The sequence below is a fragment of the Bidens hawaiensis genome, unplaced genomic scaffold, assembly GCF_021521415.1.
Source record: "Bidens hawaiensis isolate Kalapana, Puna unplaced genomic scaffold, B.hawaiensis_p1.1 tig00010256_1, whole genome shotgun sequence".
Taxonomy (NCBI): domain Eukaryota; kingdom Viridiplantae; phylum Streptophyta; class Magnoliopsida; order Asterales; family Asteraceae; genus Bidens; species Bidens hawaiensis.
In genome coordinates, this window is record NW_027491777.1 from 743,763 (window position 1) to 767,853 (window position 24,091).

At 34.0% G+C, this 24,091-nt stretch overlaps 2 protein-coding genes and 1 non-coding gene across 3 annotated transcripts; all 3 read left to right on the forward strand.

Annotated features, from left to right (window-relative positions):
- Positions 1 to 9,973: 9,973 nt before the first annotated feature.
- Positions 9,974 to 15,091, forward strand: LOC143534656 (WD repeat-containing protein GTS1-like). The gene is made up of 8 exons (XM_077029092.1): positions 9,974 to 10,338; positions 10,441 to 10,639; positions 13,085 to 13,180; positions 13,634 to 13,708; positions 13,889 to 13,999; positions 14,102 to 14,193; positions 14,290 to 14,374; positions 14,616 to 15,091. The coding sequence occupies exons 1-8, from the start codon at positions 10,193 to 10,195 to the stop codon at positions 14,982 to 14,984; spliced, it is 1,173 nt and encodes a 390-aa protein (XP_076885207.1). The 5' UTR covers positions 9,974 to 10,192; the 3' UTR covers positions 14,985 to 15,091.
- A 639-nt stretch (positions 15,092 to 15,730) lies between these two features.
- Positions 15,731 to 15,804, forward strand: TRNAV-AAC (transfer RNA valine (anticodon AAC)). The gene has a single exon. It is a non-coding gene; the product is annotated as a tRNA-Val (tRNA).
- Positions 15,805 to 18,547: 2,743 nt separating this feature from the next.
- On the forward strand, positions 18,548 to 20,488 carry LOC143534657 (heat shock factor-binding protein-like). Its single transcript, XM_077029093.1, has 4 exons — positions 18,548 to 18,631; positions 19,774 to 19,797; positions 19,882 to 19,924; positions 20,112 to 20,488. Exons 1-4 carry the CDS (start codon positions 18,620 to 18,622, stop codon positions 20,300 to 20,302), a joined length of 270 nt encoding a protein of 89 aa, XP_076885208.1. The 5' UTR covers positions 18,548 to 18,619; the 3' UTR covers positions 20,303 to 20,488.
- Positions 20,489 to 24,091: the final 3,603 nt, after the last annotated feature.

The window sequence follows — 24,091 nt, forward strand, 5'->3', positions numbered from 1 at the left end:
AAAAGATATATTTATAATCAATCATCAAACAAACACATCAAATAAGAACATCTAATTTACCAAATGAACACTACTAATCAATAAAAGCTATCTCTAACACAAATTATAAAGCATAAACATAAAATATTAATCACTTCATTCGTAAATAAACTACAACGAAATTACTTAAAACTTTTTCTGCAAATTTTGTTTCATATTTCTATAAATCCATTAATGTTAGTCATATTTTTCCAATTTTTTTTTTATCAAATTTTGTTATCAATAGTAAACCTAATTCCTCTTAAAGAATAAAAAAAATATAATTCCTCTTTTCCAGTTTAATCAAATATTTTATAACCAGTTTAATCAAACACATCAAATTCCTCTTTTTTCCAATTTAATCAAACAAACACATCAAATTAAAACATCCATTTATCAACTAAACATTATCACACAAATTATGAAACATATTTAGTTAATATTAATCACTTCATTTGCAAATATATCATATTCAGTATGATTTCCCCAACTACATAAAATTTATCAAATTATTAAAGTAAACCTAATTACTCTCTTCCAATTTAAATAAAAAAATAAATTTAATCAATCAGACAATCACCAAATAAACACATCAAATTAAAACATCACACAAACAACACTCCTAATCAATCAAACACAAATTACAACACCAAACCGAACCGCGTTACGATCAATTCACAACACAAATCAAAACTAAACAAGAATCAGAAACTGAAACTACCTAGATGGAATTTATGTCCGCATGGAAGCCTTGCGATGGACCTGTCACCTTCATCGATGACTGGCTCAATGCATATGGTGCACTGAACGTACGATGAAGAAGCTGCTGCTACCGCATTGGTGACGTCAGTAGTAGTTTTTGAAGGATGCATAATTATAATTCAGAGAGCACAAGTTATTGTTATTGTTATGGTGATGATGTGAGTTGAAATTGAAATGAATTGTAGTAATTGCATTGAAGAAGTGAAGAGGTATTTAAAGATATGAAATGTAATGTAATAATAATATTATGGTTTGAAATTGTAATGTAATGTAATGTAATAATATTATGCTCTCACTCTGAATCCGGCTTGTCAGATATGTAGTAGTAGTAGTCGTCTTCGTTGTTTTTTTATTTATTTAATAAAGTAAGAGGAAATTAAGGGTGTTTATCTTTAACAGTTGTTTTTAATTCATTAATTTTCCTTTAATAAAACTCTAGATTATTCTTATTATTATTTTAATTTTTTTAAACTATATTAATTTTTTTTCCCATTATAGTTCTCTGACTTTGTATCTGTTTGGGTATCCGTATTGGGGCTTTTTCCGGTCCAAAAATGTCACACGCCGCCATGGGGCGTTTTTGTTTAAAACCGGTTTGCATGTTTTTGTGAGAAGGCATATTGGCGCAAAGAAATAGGTCCCCACAATTAGGGATGAGCGTGGGACGGTACATGTATCCGTACTTGTACCTGTACCCGATTGTACTCGTACCAAAAATCAATAAAAACACGTACCAATACGTGTACCAAATTTTTCGGCATGGTATGGGTACGGGTACGTGTATTGGTACGGGTATTCCGGTACAATACCCGTTTTTGTACCACTTTGCTTTTTTATTTCCAAATCTTCGACGATCTTGAAACCGGTATCGATACGAGTAACAAACAACCTGAATTAGTCTGGGTATCGGTACCTGCACAGGTACTTGATGGGTACCAAATTAGTATAGGTGCCAAATTGGTCGTCAATTTAATAATAAGATAATATTGAAGAAGCCTAATTCGGTCGCCAACTTTAAGTGATTTGTTTGTTGGTTTGAGTCTTAGATATTATATTATTTAATTTTAAAGAAATGTTTGGTACTTGTTCAATAATAACATGGTTGGAGAATTTATTTTATACATTAAATATGAAGAATCTCAATTAGACCTTTATATACTCCAAACAAGTATAAAATACCAAATGTACCCGTACCGTACCCGTACATGTACCCGATTGTACCTGTACCAAAATTCAACAGAAATGAGTTCCAATACATGTACCGAATAGGCTTAATTGGTACGGGTATAGGTACGGGTACGAGTATTTGAGACAAAATGCTCATCCCTACCCACAATTAATTCAACCAACATCCATTAATCACATGACATCATCCCAATTCTTTAAATTAATTAATTTATTTATATAATTTAAAAATTATTTAATTACTACAACGACTTCAACCGTTACGCATAAAACTGGCAAAATGCCCTTGTGTCCATGTGATAGAAAAAAGTGTTTTTAGCCCTTAGTGCGAATGCCCTAAGGATTTGAATCCCCATATGACTTTTGAAAGGCAAACACCATATCGTTATATCACTATGCGATTTGATACATATTTTATATTATTTTTTCATTCTTCCTTACATTTTATATTTGTTTTGCAACGGTTTTAACCACTACACCACATAGGCGATACCGCCCCTCCATGAAGCCCACAATAGGAAGCATCATGGTAGCTTTATTAGGCTTCTTTCTGTCCAAAAATGCCCCCACGCACTAACGGATGGGGGCATTTTTGTCCAAAACCGGTTTAAATGTTTCTGTGGGATGACGTATCAGCGCAAAGAAATAGGCCCCCACCATTATTTCATCCAACATCCATTAATCACATGACATCACCCTAGTTCTTTTAGTTAATTTATTATTTATAATTTCAAAATTATTTAATTATCGCAACGACTTCAACCACTACACATAAAACTAGCAAAATACCTTTGTGTCCACGTGACAGAAAAATGGGTGTTTTTAGCCCATCCACTACGAATGCTCTAACGAGTTGAATCCACCATATTGTTTTTAAGAGGCAAACACCGTATCATTATACCACTACATGATGTGATACATATTGTACATTATTTATTCATTCCTCCTTGTATCTATATATATTTTGCAATGACTTCAACCTCTATAGGTGATACCGGCATACCGCCTCTACATGAAGCCCGCAACATGCAAAATTATGGCAGCTGTATTGGGGCTTCTTCTAGTCCAAAAACGCCCCCACATAGCTATGGGGTGTTTTTGTCCAAAACCGGTTTGCATGTTTCCGTGGGACGGCGTATGAGCGCAAAGAAATAGGTATTCACCATTGATTCAACCAACATCCATTAATCACATGTCATCACCCCAATTCTTTTAATTAATTTAGTATTTATATAATTTAAAGAATTATTTAATTATTGCAACAACTTCAACCACTTCGCATAAAACTAGAAAAATGCCCTTGTGTCTACGTGACAGAAAAAGTGTGTGATTTTAGCCCATCCACCACGAATGCCCTAAGAATTTGAACTCATAATATCGTTTTTGAAAAACAAACATCATATCATTACATTAGACCACTATGTGATGTGACGGATATTCTTCACTATTTATTCATTCTTCCATGTATTTTATTTATATTTTTTATATTTATTTAGATAATCAAATTAATTATTACAGTAAGCAAAACTTAAAAAAAACAAATATAACTTAGAAAACAAAAAGATATTATTTAAAATTATTGAAAAACATATCATTACAATTAGGTTTGTTTTTGAAGAAAAAAATCACATTTAAGTTCAAAAGAGACTCGGCCGATAAAGTTTTATAAAGCTGATTGGTTTTATCCAACGCCACTTGTAACTATTAAAAGATAAAGAAGGACTAAACAACTAGGATGTTGAAAACGATCAGTTTTATACGACGTTAACCCTTAATAAACTTGAAAACAAGGGGGAAAAAGGTTTAATAATGTTGGTGGGTCAACCTCACATGAGCCTTGACCCGCCCTTTCGTGCAATCCTTACGAAACACAACCGAAACTTTCAGTTGCATATATACAAGCACTACTGTATAATGCTTAGGCGATGAAAAAGAAAGCCATGTTGTGAACCACCGACACTTTTTGTGTATGACACACTTTTCATTTGTCAAACCAATGATATAATCTTGTCCCCCTAAATAGTGATTATAAACAGTGTTTTGATATTATAAATACTATGTATCTTGATCGATTTAATGTATCCAGTAAAAATTCTCATATTCTCATATTTCTTTGTTTCTTGTTAACTCCAAGTTCATATATTATTCTAATAAGCTTGTTATATTTAGGGCTAATATCATAACACGTTATCAGCACGAGCCGCTTATATCCTAACCAAGAAAGGTAATAGACACAAAGGTATCTACATAAGCATCATAAACACTTCTTTAATTATGTACATTAGATATATATCTATGTATATACATATACTAACTAATATACTAAATAATAGCAATAATGTGTATAAACATTGTTATTAAAATTTGATAACTATTCTAACTTTTATTTATATATGCACACTAATATCTCATTTAGAAGTTAGATTTATATACACTAACAATTCTATTCTTATTATTGTGCATACTAACTATATATTTTATATAATAAACTGTATTTAATATCTTATTTATTATCTTACTTTAAAATAATTAATATACACACACACATACAAACGGTAATGTTACCGTTATAAAACGGTAATATAACCGTTGTAAAAAGGTTATAAATTTTCACTATAAATAACCAATCATTAACCTCATTTCATTTACAACAAACATTCTTCTTATTAAATTTATCCAAGATAAAGTTCTCAAAATGATTCACCCGGTTTTACTGTTGGTCACTATAATGCTTATACTACTTCTCATTCTAATTTTTAATCTCTCATCTGAAGATTTCGGCATTTTTTTTTCTTTTATATGTTTATAGCTCTACCAATGTATTGTATCTCATTGTTGATTGATATTATGGATTCTAATATTTATCTTATTATTTGCTCTATTATGTTTAGCAACAAAATGTCAAATATAGCAAAACTCGAATTCCCTGCACTCAACATTTCTGGAGAAAATTATATGTCTTGGACAGCAAATGTCAAAAGACATTTAAAATCTATGGATGTGTTAGACACAATCCAAGAATACAATGATTGCTCTGACCAGGATAAAGCAAGAGCTGATGTTTTCATCCATAAACATATTGATGAATTATTACAGCATGAGTATTTTAATTATGATAACCCATATATGATATGGGAAGATTTGAAAAGCAGATTCGGTCATCTAAGGGAAGTTTTACTTCCTACTTCTAGAGATGAATGGAACAGTCTTAGGTTCCAAGATTTTAAGAGGGTAAATGATTACACCTCTGCTTTATACCGAATTTGTTCAAAGCTAGAATTTTGTGGGTATTCCGTAACAGAGGAAGAAAAGTTAGAGAAAACTTTCTCCACGTTTCATACATCAAATATAAACTTGCAAACACATTATCGTTTGCAGAATTTTAGGAGATACTCTGATCTAAATGCATTACTCCTTGTAGCAGAGAAAAATAATGAATTATTGATGAAAAATCATCAATCTCGTCCCATGGGTTCATTAGCAATACCAGAAGCACATGTTGCTCACAAAAGTTCTCATAAAAATTCTGATCATAAATGGGAACAAAGTCGAGGACGAGGCCGTGGACGTGGACGTGGTCATTTTGACAAAAGGCATTTTAATGATCGTAATCATCCATTCAAATGGAACAATAACTCTTACGGTCGTGGTCGTGGCCGTGGTCGTGGTCGTAACCAGAGAGCCAATAATTATCATGTCCCACACAATACCAATTCCAACCACCAAAATAAATGGAATGAAGCTGGTAGGTCCGAAAACTATGGCACTTCATGTTTTAGATGTGGAAGTACTTGTAGGAATTACTTGTAGGTTATTACAACTTCCTAAAAGAACAAGTCTAGCATCATTATAAATTATCATTCAAGGTACGGATCCTAACCCCCTCCTTATTGTTATTATATTTGTTTGTTATAAGCCCTGTTGATATATATATATATATATACTCCTTTGGAACTCCTAACGTTCTTTGACAACTCGATTCATTTGGCCGTCCGTTCAATTCATGTTCCGATTGTGATTTGTTATTTGACTTGATAGCATGCGATATATCTTTTATGATACTGTGCTCATTAACGCATGTTCCGATACTAATTATAATGTTATGGTTATTATTTATGGTTTATTAAATATATGTTATGATTGATTGTGCTATGTTACCCTGAGTTCTAGCTTCTCGTGAAGTGTCCCATGGACATGTTGTTGTGACATAAACAACATGTGCTCCTACCGTGACAGAGAGATTAGTTCACGGCGTCTCTTAAGGGCAGGTGTGGCCCATAGCTATTAGGAGGCGTATGGATCGGTCATAGATATGCTACGGTTTCTGCTACGGGAAATGGTTGTGGGTATGCCAACCCGTGCCATTTCGTGTGATTGATATACAGGAGTAGCTACCTGTATATCGTCACGTATTATATGTTTCTGTCGGGCTCATGGGTACATCTGTAAGATACGATTTGTTTCTTTAAATTGCTCTATATCGTATCGTATTACTGATTATGTTTCTGTTGTTATATTACTGATCATGCTATAGCTTATGTTGTTAATTACAGTTGTCGTTGTTATTTTGAGCCTATTATTCCGTACTGGGCATTCGGCTCATTCCGTAAACTTTTCCTCACACAGGTTCATAGGTTACTCTGGGCGGGATGGAGAAAGTGAAATAAAATAGTAGGATGCTATCTGAAGTTGCTAGTTATCTGTGAAATGTTTAAATAATATGTATTTGGACCTTATTGTTTTGGACTACTGGCTTGTAACTCTGACTTTTAAGTAAATGGAATTATGTCTTATGTTTCTGATTACTGTAAATGGTGACACATCAGCCCACTCCAGGTTGGGGTGTTACAGTAACTAACCTAGTAAGTAAATAGTTAAGGGTTTTTAATTGAAACAAAATAATTAGAGTAAGGTGCTAATAAAGTGATAAGTGTCAATAGTGGTATAAAATTTTGATAGGTAACAAAAATGATTTTGCTTTACTGGATCTAATAATTATATATATATTATATTATTATGCTTATAATAAATGAATAATTAAGGTTATTATTTATTTATGAGAAAACAGAAAAGTTAAAGACTTAAAAATGAATGCTTAATCTTCAATATTCACTATATAAATTTTGAATTATTGGATTTATATTGTAATATCGTTAATCTCAATTTGATTATTTATAATAAGGAAATGGTGTTTTCTTAATTTAATTAAACTATGAAATCAGTTTTAACATTAATAAAGAAAACTCATTAAAAACTTCCGGTAAAAATGATCAAAAAACTATAGTTGAATGCTAACAAAATAACACTGGTAACATTGGCCTAAACTAAAATCATTTTTGTTTTCAGCTTTACTTGAATAGAGGTTAAAAATTTGAGTGGGATGTTAACAAAGTAACAAGTGACAATAATGACCTAAAAAATTAACAAGATTTTGCTTTGTTTGTAATAGAGATAACTTAAAGAAAGAATTTATATGTGTGTCCCTGTTATTTCATGGCATAAACACATTGAGCCTTTCAAACACAAAATGATCTGATTGAGTCAATGTGGTTTGTTTGCTAGTCGGTTTGCATGCATCCGTCATCACGTTCATCCAACGTAAAACCGAAATGACTATTATTCCATTTTATCACGTTATCGTCATTTTCAAGAATTACAGTTTGTGTCCCTCTGTCTCCATCACCTCCACCTCCATCTTCACCACCATTGTCACCTCCTCCATGTCCATAACCACCATTGTCACCTCCTCCATGTCCATAACCACCATTGTCACCTCCTCCATGTCCATAACCGTTGATTTTTCATCTTCACAAACCTTATTCTCTTTCCGTTTCCCCAATGTAACTTAAACATTACACCAAAAGCTTCAATCGTTATCTTTGAAATCAAGAACCCCAAATTCATTAAGAACCTAGAAAAAAGCCTAACCTCTTGATTTAATCAACTTTCAAACCTTCGTTAATATTTTCTACATTAGCAAAGCAAATATCCGTCGACCACCCCTATTATTCACGTTTTTCTAGCGACAAACTGTTTTCCAGCCACCCTCAAATTTTTTGACAAGTTGCCCGTGCCACATCAAACATCAATTCAAGATACGAATGCTACCAATCTGCTTGTTCCCATTCACTAATTAAATGCCCTAACATCTCATTTTCAGTTGATATCAAACACAAATTTTGGGTTCAAAAGTTAGGGCTATGACCAAAATGAGACCAAGACATGTTCTCAAATGACGCCTGATCTAGATTGTCGTGGTCTGATAAAAAACAAAAATAATTAAGTGTTCAAAATCACCTTAAATGAGTTAGGGCAAATATGGTGTCGAACCCAAGGAGCGTGTGGTCAATGCAACATGCAATTAATTCCCAACATTATGAAGTAACAAATTGGAGTGTTAATCACACTAGCAATGATTTGAGTTTAAAGTAAAGCAATCAGTTAATCAAGTTGTAAATAGTTAACAAGAACAAATCTCACCCGGGGTTCAACAGCACGTGGGAAAATCCTAACACACATCTCATTGTCAAACAAACTTTAGTTAATCAATATCAGCCACAACAGTTTAGAATTACATGATAAATTCAAACAAACTTCAGTTGATCAAATACAAACCAGATCACCTGGATTATCATCATTGTCGTCTAGATATGTAGCGCGGTGTCTTAAGGAACTGCTTCAATTACCTATCCAATACCAATATAGAAAGATTATCACAACAAACATTGAATTCAAATACAGTTGGAGCAGATCTCCATTATCTTCTTCACAATCGTCATTGTAGCTACCTTATTTGTCATCATATTAACAAAGACGGTATAAAACACAGGAACGCTACAAATCGACTAATTTGGAGTCGAATATTGTAGAAGCTAACCTTAATTAGTCCGGATTTGATTGAATGCTATACATAATGATCGAAATATAGCTGAGCCAATTGGTCTGCATCAAAAGGCGCTACACCACCCAAAATAACCATCCCTTCTCCGTCATACCCACGCCCATGCTCCCACGCTACCAACTCCGTGGGTTTATTCGTGACTCCAATGACCCTATTCAAAATTACCCAAACAATTTATACCAACATGCGAAAAAAATCAATAAACATTACATATTAAATGGAAAAAAATATGTGGGTTTGACATAAAAAAGTGAATAACCACTTCAGATATTCAAAGAAAACTTAAGTAAAACTTACAACGACAAAATTAGAAGTCTCCAATTGATCAATCATCAAGCATCGTATCTTCCGGACAATAACTAAATGAAAGAAGAAATTAAAGGCTTTAGAAGAATCCAAGTTAAAATGTTCAAAATATTACCGAAGGTCGAATTCAAATTGTTTTTCAAATTACCTAAAGTCTTTGATGTGATTCTATATTGTGACAACGAAATGGGTAGAAACAGGGAAGATATCACTACCTCGTAAGGTATGCGGGTGCCCGGACCACCTGCTGCACACCGCCCTCGACACATCGTTACCACCTACTGGATTATATTATGTAGTGTGAGCCCTGGGCCCACCTTAGGTGATTAGGGTTTGCATATCATTCTTTATATTTGTAATGCATTACATTACATAATATAATCCAATACCGTCGCTGACGTTGATGACCTACCTCCCCACAGCCATCGACCCAACGCTATCTGGATCGTCACTAGACAACTGGGCACCACCAATCTGTATGTTGAATGTGAAGGGTTAATAGATCTTCATGTAAATGGAAATCAATAATAACAAGATGAAAGAGGAAATGTGACACACCGGGACACGTAGAAAGATTGTTGATACGTGTAACATACAAATGAGAAATGCTGCAACGAAACAAAGCGGTACAACAAAATGAAACATAAGTACAAATCTAAAAGCACAATTCACAACATTAATAAGTGCAAATAATAAGAGAAAAAAAATATGTTACAAAGGAAACAAGGCTCAGGAGGCGACAATAGTGAGAGGCGGTGGCACCGATGGTCTAAGGACAGATTTATCGATAAGGGATGCAAACCGATTCAAGAGTTGTGAGCGAAGAATACAAACTGATTAGTAGTTTCATAAAGGGTTAGAAAGTCGATATTACCCCTCAAACTAACACCGTTAATCAAAACGAAGGGACTCAAACCGACCCGCAAACAACCATAGGTACTCAATCAAGTCATTTAAAACTATTAAAAAGGAGTAAAAGAGGGTATAAAACATAAACCCTCGGCGGCTCACCGGAAAATAATGGCTTCGCCGCACGCGGAGGCTACCGACATGGAAGTAGAACCGAATCAACAACACAGCAATGGTACCTCATCAAAGCGATTCTCACTCAAAAACTCTATTCAAACCAACTTTGGTGATGATTATGTTTTCCAAATTGTTCCCAAGTATGTAAACCCCCCTTAATTATTAGTTTTAGTAAGATATTATTATTATTATTATAATTATTATTGAATTTGAGTGTTTGGGTTATTGTGTGTTTGGTTTAGGGAGGACTGGACATCGATGGCGGTGTCTCTGTCTTCGAACACTGTGAAATTGTATTCGCCGGTAACAGGTCAGTTTGTTGGAGAGTGTGGTGGAAGTCATTCTGATAGTATTAATCAGATATTGTTTTCTGGGAATATGTTGCATAGTTGCTCGTCTGATGGGACTGTTAGGGCTTGGGATACTCGTTCGTACCAGCAGGTTGTGTTTCCAACACCTCGGTTACTGTTAGGCCTGTAAACGAACTGAACAAACATGAATGCGGCATGTTTGTGCTCGATCATATAACTTAACTTAATCGAACACGAACTAGTAAATGAACTATTTTTGTGTTCATGTTCGTTCATTAAGAAAATGGGCGTGTTCGTGTTCGGTTGTTTAAAACTAAACAAACAGTTCACGAACGTAAACATACATTTCATGAACATATTTGAGCAAATATAAACGAACACAAATGAACAAGTCTAATACATCACAATTCAACGAAACATATGTAATTATGTTTATATTTATATGAGTTTAACTACTTATGCATTTATTAAAATTGAAACGAACATAAATGAACACACAAGATGTGTTCATGTTCCTTCATTTAGGTGCTGCTTGTTTTTTCAGAGGTAAAATGTCTGCAGTCTGCGGACCACATCTGCAGGCATCTGTAGCAGAAGAGGTAGACCAAACCTCTGCAGTCTGCAATATGAAAACTGTTTGTTTTTTAACGTCTTCAGACTGCTTAAATAAAACAGACATTTTTAAATAAGCTGAAATTTAAATAAAAAGTCTTTCAACATCGAAATTTAAATAATAGTCAAACAACACTGAAATAATCCTCATAAAACCACAATAACATTTTTTTTACTTTCCAATAACATAAAACTAAATTCTATTAACCGAACACGACGTTTAACATTTACAACAACGTGTCTCCTAACTAATGACAACACGTACTCAGAACTTATTATTAATTTTTTTTTATCAAAAACAGACAATTAAACTTTAGATGTGTATTGGTCTTACCATAAAATCAATTTATAAATACGAAAACTATAGTGCTTGCAAGTTACAACTAGTTTACTCTAAAGTCTAGTTTTCTCTCAAAGACTGACAAATTGACACAAAATTAGAGATTTACGGCTTAGTATCTAGTTAACAAATAATAACAATTCGTTTATATAATAAATGACCTAATTTCCACCAAACTGTTGTTTGGTTCCAAAAACCTCATTTCCACCAAACTATGGTGTCTCTTCGCTACCGGGAGATCTAGGATTTGACTGATTACGTTTCCTGAGACCAGTAGTTTGTTGACGTTGAAAGTCAACATCACTGCTTTTACCTGCAACATGTGCTTCTGGTTGTTGGTTGTAATTCATCTGCAAGAACGGGTGCTGTATGATACGGATCATATTTTTGCAAACGGGTCAAAAACAAACAAATTTTATTGATATTATGACATAAAAGTCTTTAACATGCAGGTTCAAAGTGTACCTGAATGAGTTGCTAAGTGATGTGATAGACTGATAGTTATTTATTTCCTTAAGTTCATCAATTTTTGCTCGTGTTTCATCACGAAGCTTATCTAATGTTTTCTGATCCCTTCGATCACCTACATGACATCACACGAATAGATGCATTACAACAAACAATACAAGCCTCAAAATGGGTTACAACTGGAATTAAAAATAAGCAGACTTACAAAAGTTAGTAAAACTTGAAAGCCCGTAATACAAACTGAATGACAAAGCAGGTATGAATGACAAAGTTAGTAAAACCACCTTATTCTTGTCTTTAAGGTCAACCACCTCAGACTGTGTCGGACCTTGCTTATAATTAATTTCAGACTTGTTCACCCGTCCTTCAACATCCGGTGTTGGATTGGTTTTTGCCATTAAACGTACACCATCCCCACTAATAATCGAGTTCCCGACACGGTATAGCTCTGAACGAGACGGAGGTTGAATGTTCTTACTCTTCACAACATTCTTGTTTTCAAGTTCAACCACCTCATATTGTGTCGGACCTTGATTTCCGGCGACGGGCAGCGTGGGAGGCGGACGAGCAGCAGGGTCGCGGAGGAGCAGCAGTGGTTGGACGGAGAGGAGGCAGGGGCGGAGGAGCGACGGCGGCGTGGAGCATGGAGGTGGCGGCGGAATTGGAGGTGGAAGGGGGCATTAGGTGACGGGAGTTGAGGGTTGAAGAAGGGGTTTGGCTGGTGGTTGAGAGAGGTGAATGAAACAGATGAGAAGAGGTTAGAATATTTGAGAAGTGGTTGGTCCATGTCTGCTTGAGGAAGAGGGCGCGCAGAGCTTTTTTAATTAAATGTCTTCTGAAAAACAAACAGTCTGCAGCCCTAAATGTCTGCGCGTGGCGCGGAGCAGATAAAAGTGGCTAGGAAGATCTTTTGTAAAAAAACAAACACCCCCTTAATTATACGAACAAATTTTTTTTGTTCATTTTTGTTCGTTTATTAAATAAACGGAAAGAAATGAACTTTCCGCCAAACGGTTCGTGGACGTTTGGTTCGTTTATAGGCCTAGTCGTTGTTTCTAGTACATCAATCTGAATGCTGTGATTTAGCCAAATTTCATCCATTTTAGTGTAAGATTTTGGCTGAAATTGATTTCGCCTTCTGTACATGAATTGCAGGTGTCTTGTCTAAATGCTGGTCCGTCACAAGAAGTATTTAGCTTCTCGTTTGGTGGTTCAGGTGATAATCTTCTTGCTGCAGGTTGTAAATCTCAGGTAATGATATCATGAATCAAATGTTTAGTAGCTATTTATTATGTCAAATTGTATGTAAGTTTACCTAGGGCAGATAAACAAATAAAATGCATTCTTGCGTTCTCTCTACATATTCTTATGAGTTATGACATGTTCATCTTACTAGACATCCTTATTCATATCAAACAGAAAAAATCTTAAAATTGAGCCAGTAATTGAAAGTCGAAACTGCATTAATAAAGCTCAGCTATTCAACATAGATGATTCTTCGATAACTATTGGTTGTAGCATAAGATAGATTGTATGTAATCTTGCCTAGGGTGTTAGCATGTTACACTCCTTACCAAATCTCTAACATTTTTGTTACTCAGTTTTTATTATAAAATGCACAACTGTAAATGATAATTCCAATCTGTTCATCAAATCTAAAAATAAGTTATTTTGTAATGAAGAGAATTAAATTTGTCTTTGTAGATTCTTTTCTGGGACTGGAGAAACAAGAAGCAGGTTGCCTGCTTGGAGGAATCTCATATGGATGATGTCACACAGGTTTATTCTAATTCTGGGGCTTTGTTCATTTTAAGTTCAAATATATAACCTCTATTTTAATATTGTACTTGGCGAAATAGTTGACTAATCGGATTTTTGAACACTTCAGTTACCGTCACTTTATTGATTTTGTTTACAACTGGATTATATTAACTTAATGTGAATTATGAATGGTAACAGGTTCACTTTGTACCAGAGCAGCAAAATAAGCTTTTATCTGCCTCTATTGATGGGCTGATTTGTACGTTTGATACCAGTGGAGAAATCAATGATGACGATTATCTAGAATCTGTATGTCTACTGTATTTTATTGTTTGATTAATGATAATAAGAATCTTGTTTTGGCATCAATAATAAGTTTGATATCATTCTATCATGATGAATGTTATGAAGGTGATGAACGTGGGGACATCGATCGGAAAGGTGGGGTTTTTTGGCAGGAAATATGAAAAGCTGTGGTGTTTAACTCACATTGAAACTTTAAGGTACTTTGCTATATACCTTCTTTATGTATTATTAACATTAATTTTTTTAAAGAAATTTAATGTTTTAGTAACTCTTTTTTGCCTTTCACGTTTTAGTATTTGGGATTTGAATGATTCAAGACTTGAAGCCAATTTTGAGGATGCTCGTACTTTGGCCTCTAATAGTTGGGCTCTAGATCATGTATGTAACCTTGCTCTTTTCACTTTAGAGAAACAAATTAGTAGTTTTTTGAACAATTTTTGTTTGTTCTGTGTTGCAAACAAACCATTAGCCTTCTGTAAATAACTAAATACAAAAACATTTTTTTTATAATATGGCCAAAATGCCCTCATAATGGTTTTTCTTTCTTAAAAACTAAGACCCCATTTAAGAAGTATTTTTGGCTATGCAAGTCCATAATCTGTTGTTTAAATATGCACAGGTTGACTATTTCGTTGACTGTCACTACTCAGCTGTGGATGATAATTTATGGGTTATAGGCGCCACGAACGGTGGCAGTTTGGGCTACTTTCCGGTAGCCTATAGTGGAGGAATGAGATCGATTCTATCTCCAGAAGCTGTTCTTCATGGTGGTCATACGGGTGTTGTAAGGAGCGTGTTAGCTTCTCCCGCCATGAAAACTGGAATCAACCAATCACAAGGTGTTTTCGGGTGGACAGGTGGTGAAGATGGACGGTTGTGTTGTTGGATATCTGACGAGTCGTCTGCTATAAATTATTCATGGATATCAACTTCATTGGTCGAAAGATACCCCAAAAATCGCAAGAAAAATAGGCATAGACCGTATTAGAGTGCTAGTATTGATGAGATTTTGGTGTGTGTTTGTACTATAGTTTTATCTTTTTCGTTTCTTAAAAATTACGGTATTTTTATTTAGTGTGACAATGCAAGGTTTTATGATTGTGCTGTGTGTTTAATCTAAATCTATAAATTGTATTATGGTGCGGGTTTTTAGTCTTAAAAGAGAAAACTGGTTTCAATTTTGTGTCATTGCATTCTGCATATTGATCATTTAGGCGCTTTAAGATAACCAAGTGATTCGGCGCAACGGAGTTGATAACGCCACATTCTCCCACCACCAAAGAACGCATGTGCATGTGAATCGTTGCTTGTTCACGACAACTCTCCATGTAAAGGCTTTACTTGGGTTAAGATTGACATCTGATAATTTTAGCGTGCATCGATCATTTATCACTCAAACCGGTTCCATGGAGCTGTTCACTCGAGCTGCATATGTGGACCTATCAACTCGTGGAAGTTCCCGGCTTTTCAACAAACCACGCTAACAAAATAAAAAGAATGATTGTAAGAGTCTATTGTCGCGTTCCACCCATGCATCTCGTCTTCTGACCAAGCTACAAAGTCGATCTCAAACTTGTTTAGCGCCACGGCTATATAACCAGGAGGTCGATACAATTTTATCATTTGATGAGTGTGTGTAGAGAAGAACGAAAATTGTATGTAAACGTTATGATACCGAAATTGTGTGCAACATGAAAGAAAATAGATTTTATGTCTAAGTCGTATGTATAACAAGGTTTCGTGGTGTAGTTGGTTATCACGTCAGTCTAACACACTGAAGGTCTCCAGTTCGAACCCGGGCGAAGCCATCTCTTTTATTTTTTGTTACAAGAATATAGAAAATAGTTTGTAGTGTTTAAATTGATTACATACGAAATGGCAGATATGTAAATAACCTTTTGGCTTTTGCTATCATCAGTCACACAATTTACACCTTTATATTTCATTAATTCGTATGCTTTTTAATTAGAACGATAATGAGTTTTTTTATTTTCCAAAAAAGAAATTAATACATGTTATAAAAGATTATAGAAATAGTTAATGAAAATGTGTTTCATAGAAATAAACTTTTAAACTTATACACCCAAAATGTTTCGGGTATAAAATGTACTTTTGTGTCATAAGACATAAACCAATCACCTTGGATTATGTTTCTTGGTAAGATCATGTAGTATCTCTGGTCGACTCAAAAGTACCACCATGTGTTGCTTAAGTATTGGTTTCACACGATACTGAAAAATCATATTGATAATTTCAAAATAAACAAACGTTAATAACTAGGTTACATAAAACATGTGGTTAAGTAGGTTATTTTCGTACGTTTCCCATTAAGATTGGTGTTGGATCGAACTCCTGACTTTATTAATAGGAATACTTTTGTATGCTCTTATTAATTGATCGATTAGCGAAAACGTAGCCTCGACTAGTCGTTTTTATTTATAACATAAAAGTCAAAACGATAATAAAAAAAAAAAGTTAATGGCTAGATAGTTTAAAATAGGTGATCAGGCAGGCTGTTTTCGTGGTTTTATACATTTGTTGGATTGAATGGCGGCTTTACTAACAATCAATATTAGTTAGCAATTAAGTTTTGTAACATTAGTCCCATGATTCTAGACCTAACAATAAGAATAATGGGCTAGTTGCTACCACAATAAGGTCCATAATGCAACAACTATTCTTTCATAGTTGTCTCTAACATAAGCCTGAGACATGTGTTTTAAGCCTTCTATTTTTAAAGTCTGAAAAAAAAATGTCTCAATTTCAATGTTTGCTTTAGGTCTTGAAAAACGTTAAGCCAAACCTAACGCTTCTTCGCATACAAGATCCACAACCCTAAAGAAAACCAAGAAAGTTAAATAACAAGAGTTGCAATTCGCAAGTTAAAACGGACCAATATATTTGCATCAAACTAACTCGAAAACAATTTTTTTAAAATAAGAATCATAACATTTTTTAAACCATCAAAACACTTCATATTTTAAAAAGTACAAGAATTAGATAAGTGTTTTAACCATCAGCTGTAATCGAGCCGAGTCAAGCCGACCTAGACCTTAAATGAGTTGGCTCAAGCTTGGCTCGTTTACTTTATCGAGCTGGAAAATCGATCTCAAGTTCGGCTCATTTAAAGCTATAGTAGAGCTTCTTTAATTTAATTAATTTATTTTTTTTCCTATAAATATAGATATATAAAAAACAAAAATAAATTTAACATACATTTTATACAAAAGATTAAAATCCATAAACTATAGAATTTACAACGCTATATGTTCATTATTGTTCTTTATTTATTATGTTTTAAAAATCAAGTGGCATAATATATGTATTATTTTTAATTTAGGTATGCCATTATCATATATAAATATTAATATTTAGGGTTTAGTCAAAATAAACCAACGAGTCAAGCCAAGACCATGCCACAAGCAGAACCAACCTTGGCTTGAGCTTGTTCAATTTGGAAATCAAGCCGATCTAAATCAACTAATTTAAAATCAAACCACGAGTCACAAACTTTTTAAAAAGCCAAACGTCAAAGCACTCAATTTTAACTTCAAAGCAGCTGTGATAAAACAAAAAAAAAAACTTAAAAAGGAACCTTGGAGGAGAAAAATAGTGAAATTCAAAATTTGAAATTGGATGGCAAAAAGTCATTTGGCATAAATAATGAAATATAGGCCGGTGGATAAATAAGTCATCGACCATTCGTGACACACACACACACACACAGAGAAAGAACTTGACCACCAACACAGCACCCGACCGATTCACAGTCACTCGCTAGCACTAGTAGTATGGTAAGCAAATCTATAATACTCCTATTGCTTTCTCTCAATATGCATGCTTATCACTATACGCTAGGCTAGGGTTTCATTTATTCGGAAGGTTTTTCTTCGAATTGAGTTATTCAATATGAAATTGATATTTAGGATGTTGATATTTGAAATCATGCATATGGATCTCGAGATATTAGTTAATTGATTATTATAATTTTTAGATAAATTGTTGAGTTGAACTATATATATATAATAAACTATGACATGGCTACATGCTACTTAAAAATAAAAATAGTAATCCTTAAGTTTGGTTCGGTTTAAGTTATGCCCATAGCCGAAACTGAACCCGAACCGAAAGTTCGGTTTTTACGAAAACATAAAACCAAACCGTCGGTTTTTGTTTCGGTTTGGTTTTTTTTTGCTTTCGTATCTGTTTTTTTGGTTTCATGTTCGCCCCATTGTGAAGGGTTATTAGGGAGGTTTTAGGGACTCGTTCCAGTAATTTAGAACCACATTCTTTTTAATCTCTCAATGTTAACCTTCTTTCCACATTTTTGTTTCTTTAGTATATAGAAATTGTAGGAACAATGTTTTATGTTTTTTGTGTCACCTTGTTTTATTACCTGAAAGGATCTCATTGCAATTCTGCTTGCTTGATACTGATCTCATTGGTGTTCTTAAGAAAATTCAGTGACAACAGATTTTGTTAATATCAGAGTTTGAGTTTGATTGTGAATCGAATGTCTGTTTCTATCTCGATTTGAAATGTTTATTCGTTTTAAAACATTTGGATTGCTATTCTTTGCAGGACGGACAAGATTCTGGAGTTAACAAGCAAAGCACTGCTGACATGACACAATTTGTAAGCTTCTTGACCATTTGCTTCTATTATATCTTTTCAAATTAGTTTCATATTCATGTGCAATTAGCAATTTACTGTTGGATCTTAAACTGTGTGTTGATCATATCTCTATATATCTTATCTAGTGACCTTTTTAATCTACATACACTGGATTTTGCTATAAGTCATCACATTCTTTTTGTAATAGAGTTTGCTTTGCGAATAGTATTTCTACCTTTGACTTGTGATTAGGCGTTTCATGGGTTCAGTTTTTGAGTCTGATTTCATTTATATTAACATTCTATCCTCACGGTTGCTTTCTATTATTCCTCACTTTTAAGCATGTCTCCCTCATACTATGTGTGCTCCTTTTTATTCTGTCTTCTCAACTATCTTTATTTGAAAAGCGTATTATAAATGTACCATTCGGTGTTACTTTTTTAAACATGGTCATAGTTTATGACTAGTTTAAATGTGTGGAATTTGTCTTATTTATAAATGTGCTGTTTAAATAGTTCTGTTATAAAACCACACATATTTTAAAATATTTGTCATCACAAAAATAGTCTATAAAAGTGTGGATTTATGACTTGTTTTTGCAAGTGAATTGTTCCAGATTTTAAAAGATTTGTGATCACAAAAATAGTCTAATAAGTTGGAAATATAAAAAAGATTGTCAAACCGAAAGAGCTTGTCATTTTTTATGTTTACCATACCAAAAAGTAGTCAAAATTTTCAATTATTGATACTATGAAACAAGTGGTACATTTCAACAATGTGTTGCTAACTTGCTATTAGCCTATTAGTATAATGACATTGTTTAAATCTGGCACAGTGGTATTATAAATCCATTGTGAAGTTTGTCATATTTTTATTTTTTTATTTTTGAAAAATCACGTACAAGGTTGCCCCTGGTTTTAAAGTTCTATCCTTGGAGAAGTTTTTAGTAACATCTTTAGACGAAAGTTAAATGTATAAAAATGGAAGGAAAAAAGTAACTAAAGTCGAGTGAACCTATTTAGGTCCTGATCTATATAGATTAATTGGACAGAAGGCGTGTTACAATCTATTAATAATCCACTAAGTCGGATCATGAGTTGTTATTTATCATTTAACTGTGTAGCGGCTCAATTTTCACTAAATCACGTGTCTCTCTTTTGCAGGTTCAAACGCTTCTACAGCAGATGGTAAGATTTAAACATGTTGTGTTTCTATCTTTTTTTTCACCCAAAATTATTCTTATTTCATTCTGACAAGTCTTGTTATTGCAGCAAAACAGATTTCAGACAATGTCCGATTCCATTGTTCAAAAGAATATCCTTTTTTTTACCTTTCGTGCTAAACATTTCATTTTAATTACAAAGCTAAATTATTAAAATAACAATATAATTTTTTTAATTATAATTAAATAGGACGTTATTAAGTGTTTGGATATAAGTTGGATAACTTTTTGAAACATTTAACCCGTTACTTCCCTTGAATTTTCTTAACTGCAATATACTTGATGAGATGGGAGACCGCATAAATGAGCTGGAGCAGAGCATCAATGATCTTAGAACAGAAATGGGGGTCGAAGGTTCTCCTTCTCCTTTGTCTACATCAAAGAAAGCTGTTGAGGCCACGAGCGAGCCCAAGACCGAAGAAGGTTCTGCTTTGCATTTCAGTTATCAACCCGTGCTATATAATCAATGAAGTGAGATTTGTTTGAATCTAATTCGTATGCTACTCGTTTTCTTTTTACCGTATACTCTTATCTGTAACTGATTTGAAGTTATTGACTTTGGTCCCTTTTTCTGGTCTACAAAATGCTTCTTGTTTTGAAGGTCCAGACACTTTTTTAGCTGTCCGTTTCCTTTTTTTTTTTTTATAAATTTGATAAATGGCTCAATTATTTTGCCTTTTGCTCTTAAGATACATGCGATGCTTTACTTTTAGAAAACGAAAAATATGATTAAAAGTGTAACAATGACAGACATAAAATGTGTATTAGTCCTTGATTCTACCTAATACTGTATTATTAGGTGTCAAATTCAAGGAACTAGTGTGGAAGTTAAGTGGTCATATATATTTTTTTCTTTATATTTTATTGGATTTCATTTATCTATTTAAGGATTTGAATTCATTTTAACTGAGTGCTAATCGCTATAAGATTGTTTGAACACATTAAAGATATGTAATGTGTGAAACTGTGAAAGGTTATTTGTGGGTGTGGTGAGGTTTTTCGAACTCTGTTGCTTGTGGTTCATTATAATCGTGCAGCCCAAAATTGTATTTGGTTCACTAAAATGAAACCTCTGAATCAGTAATGGAGTTTCTGTATTGGTCCGCCCTCTTAATAAGCCTATAACAATTGTTTAGATTTAGACTTTTGAGATGCATTGCCATCATTCATGGAATCCGGGTACTTGTTGCATGTGCGAGATTGGGGTAAAGTTCAGTTTTCGATACGTGTTCTGATTTCAAAAGGTTATAAACTTTGGTTTGTAAATGATAATAGAATTTAGATGGTTGAAGATGGTGATACTTGGGTAGCTATATGAAATTAAGTTCAATTCCTCATTTAAAAATAACATTAACACAAAATGGCAAAAGACGTCCTCTATGTTTGCACGGTTTTTCAATGTACGTCTTTTGGCAAACTCAATGACAGAAAACTTGTTTTACGTTTTAAAATCCTATCACATCATGTCCTTTGTCACTAACCCAGTTAATCTTTCTTGTTAAATTTGGTCATGTACGTCGCACATGAGGGTAGTTTTATAAATTTATCTATTAATTTAATTAATGATGTATAAAATATAATATATCTCTCTCTCATACAAATCTCAACAAAGGATTCTCTTCACCCTCATCTGCTACAATCCAAAATCCTCTTCTGGCTCCAACCATTGCTAAACCAGCCACAATCACAATCTCCGGCCAGATACCAGCCACCATCACCATCGTTTAAAACCATATCGATTAGGGTTCTATCATTATCAGATTTTGGGGTATCGATTTGGGTAGTTTTTGCGCAGATCGATTAGGGTTCTATGGTGGATGTGATAGAGAAGCAGTTGTGTCGGCAGCGATCGATTAAGTTACTGATAGTCTCGCCGGTTTGTAAAAGAGAAAGATAGCGAGGGCGGCAGTTGGGGCTTTGGTTAACCACCCTATTCGGCAGCGATCGATTAACCACACCGGTCAACTTCCCGTTCACCCACACCGGTCAACTTCCCGTTCACTTACACTAAACCGCCACCACACCAACCATGATGAAATGTTTAGATGCGGTTTGTTTCAGATCTGCACAAGGGTGTTTCAGATCAGGTTTGGGGGAACCACCATGTAGGTGGCTGTGACGGTCGGCGAAGGTATGATGGTCGGCGGTTCAGTTTTGTAGAGAGATAATCAAGTGGTGTTTCAGATCGGGTTTGGGGGAAACACCGTGTTGCAGGTGTGGCAATGGTCATATGTTGTAAAGAAAGAGGGAGTAGAGAGAGAAGAGAAATATATCTATTTCTTTAGTTTTAATTTTCAAACAAATATGCAAAATTACAAAAATACCCTCACGTGTCTCGCACATGACTAAACTTAACTAACTGGGTTAGAGACAAAGGACATAACGTGATACGGTTTTTAAACACAAAGGATGTTTTTATCCACCTTTTGTCATTCATCATATGACACGTAGCAAGACTTATTATGTAAACTATTTTAGACCAAGAAATATTTTACCTTTATTTTGAACAACCTATTTTTAATTCACTTACAGCATTCACAACCTATCCCTCATCCTCATCTTTATAGTTACACACTAGAGTTTTAGTTTTACTTTTTTAAACAAGTTTTAATTGGATCGAGTCTGCCGCATTGAGTGGCGTCTATTTCTTTTTATTTGGAATAGTGAAGTTCTTTTTAATCATTGTTGTTTATGAGACTTGAACTCAAGACATACTCTTTTCAAACTCAAGTGTTTAAAGGCTTTGAACTTTGCCAATGGACTATCATCCCGTTGATAGATGATGTCTGTGCTTAGGCTGAGTGTAGTGGGGCGACGATTTGGCCGAAAAGGGGCGACATCTTGGTGGAACACCGCCCCCTCCGGCGATTTTTGAGCAAAAAGGGGCAGGGGTGGGATGTTTTATCGCCTGGAAGAAGAAGAAAATTATTATTATTTTATTAATATGTGTTATACATATATACATACATATATATATATTATTACTATTGTAGCCCTACACCATTACACCCCAAAAATAAATTTTCATCTCTTGCTGATTGAGCGCCACACGACACAAAATGTCACAATTTATAGCCCATTCACTACGCGTAACCGTATGTGTTAAATGAATAACTATACTATATATTATATAATTAGTCAAGCTTTTATTTGAATTATTACTATATATTCTTTTTTCTTTTGAATGGCTTTGAAATTACCATCGAATAAAATATAAGGAAAAGCAAGCAGTCTCGTTTTGACTAATACTACAGAATAAAATAAATAATATTAAGGTCACTCAAATATTCTGTTTTAACAAAATACATAAGTAAATGATTTACAGAACGTTCTCAATCTTTCCTATCTTTATTTCTCAGTCTTTAAGGACGATTATAGTAAGTTTATATATGCATAAAGTGTTTAAATATTAGTCCATGTACACATTTTATTTTCGATAGCAGTCCGCTCCATATATATTTGCATATAAGTGTTCGGGGTGAGCAGGAAATCAAATTAACCAACCTAAAAGTGAGTGAACCATCATAATTAAATCGAACCATACCAAACCAACAAACGATACAGTTTAGTGTTTTTCTAAAAATCAAACTTTATGGTTTCATTTCGATTATACACATATCCGTCACCAATCAGCTAAGAGACTACAATAACCGAACACTTCAGTTTTAGCTATGTTGGGTTTAAAATCGAACCAAACCGTGTTATACACACCCTAAGTACCAGTATTTTCCGATTTTTCCTTCAATACCGGTACCGGTACCGAACCGAACTTTTATGTATCGATACTAGTACCAAAAATTTGAGAAAGTTGGAACCGGTACCGCTCATCCCTAGTGGCACTGAGGTGACAACGTAACGCTGAGGGGAACACTTTTCCCACATCTAGGTTACACCCATCGTGATCTCCATCCTAATCCGAGATGAAGTTAGAAAACAAAAACAACATGAAGTTTCGGGATGACACAAAAACCCTAACAATGGTTAGAGGACCCATATGTACAATATCATTCAAGAGAAGAGGCCATAAATAAACAGACAAATGTGCTTTACAATTTAAAGTGGTATGTCTATCAACATGAAAAGCTAAAGGCTTAAACCAAAGGAATTGATGCTTTTTTTTTTTATTTTTCCTTTCTAAAAAGCATAACCATTTAATATCTCAAACTTCTTTTGAGGATATGCTCTCTTTAAAACAAACCTTTTCATCACCTATTGTTTTATTATACAATTAACCAATAACCTAAAAACTTTAACTAATT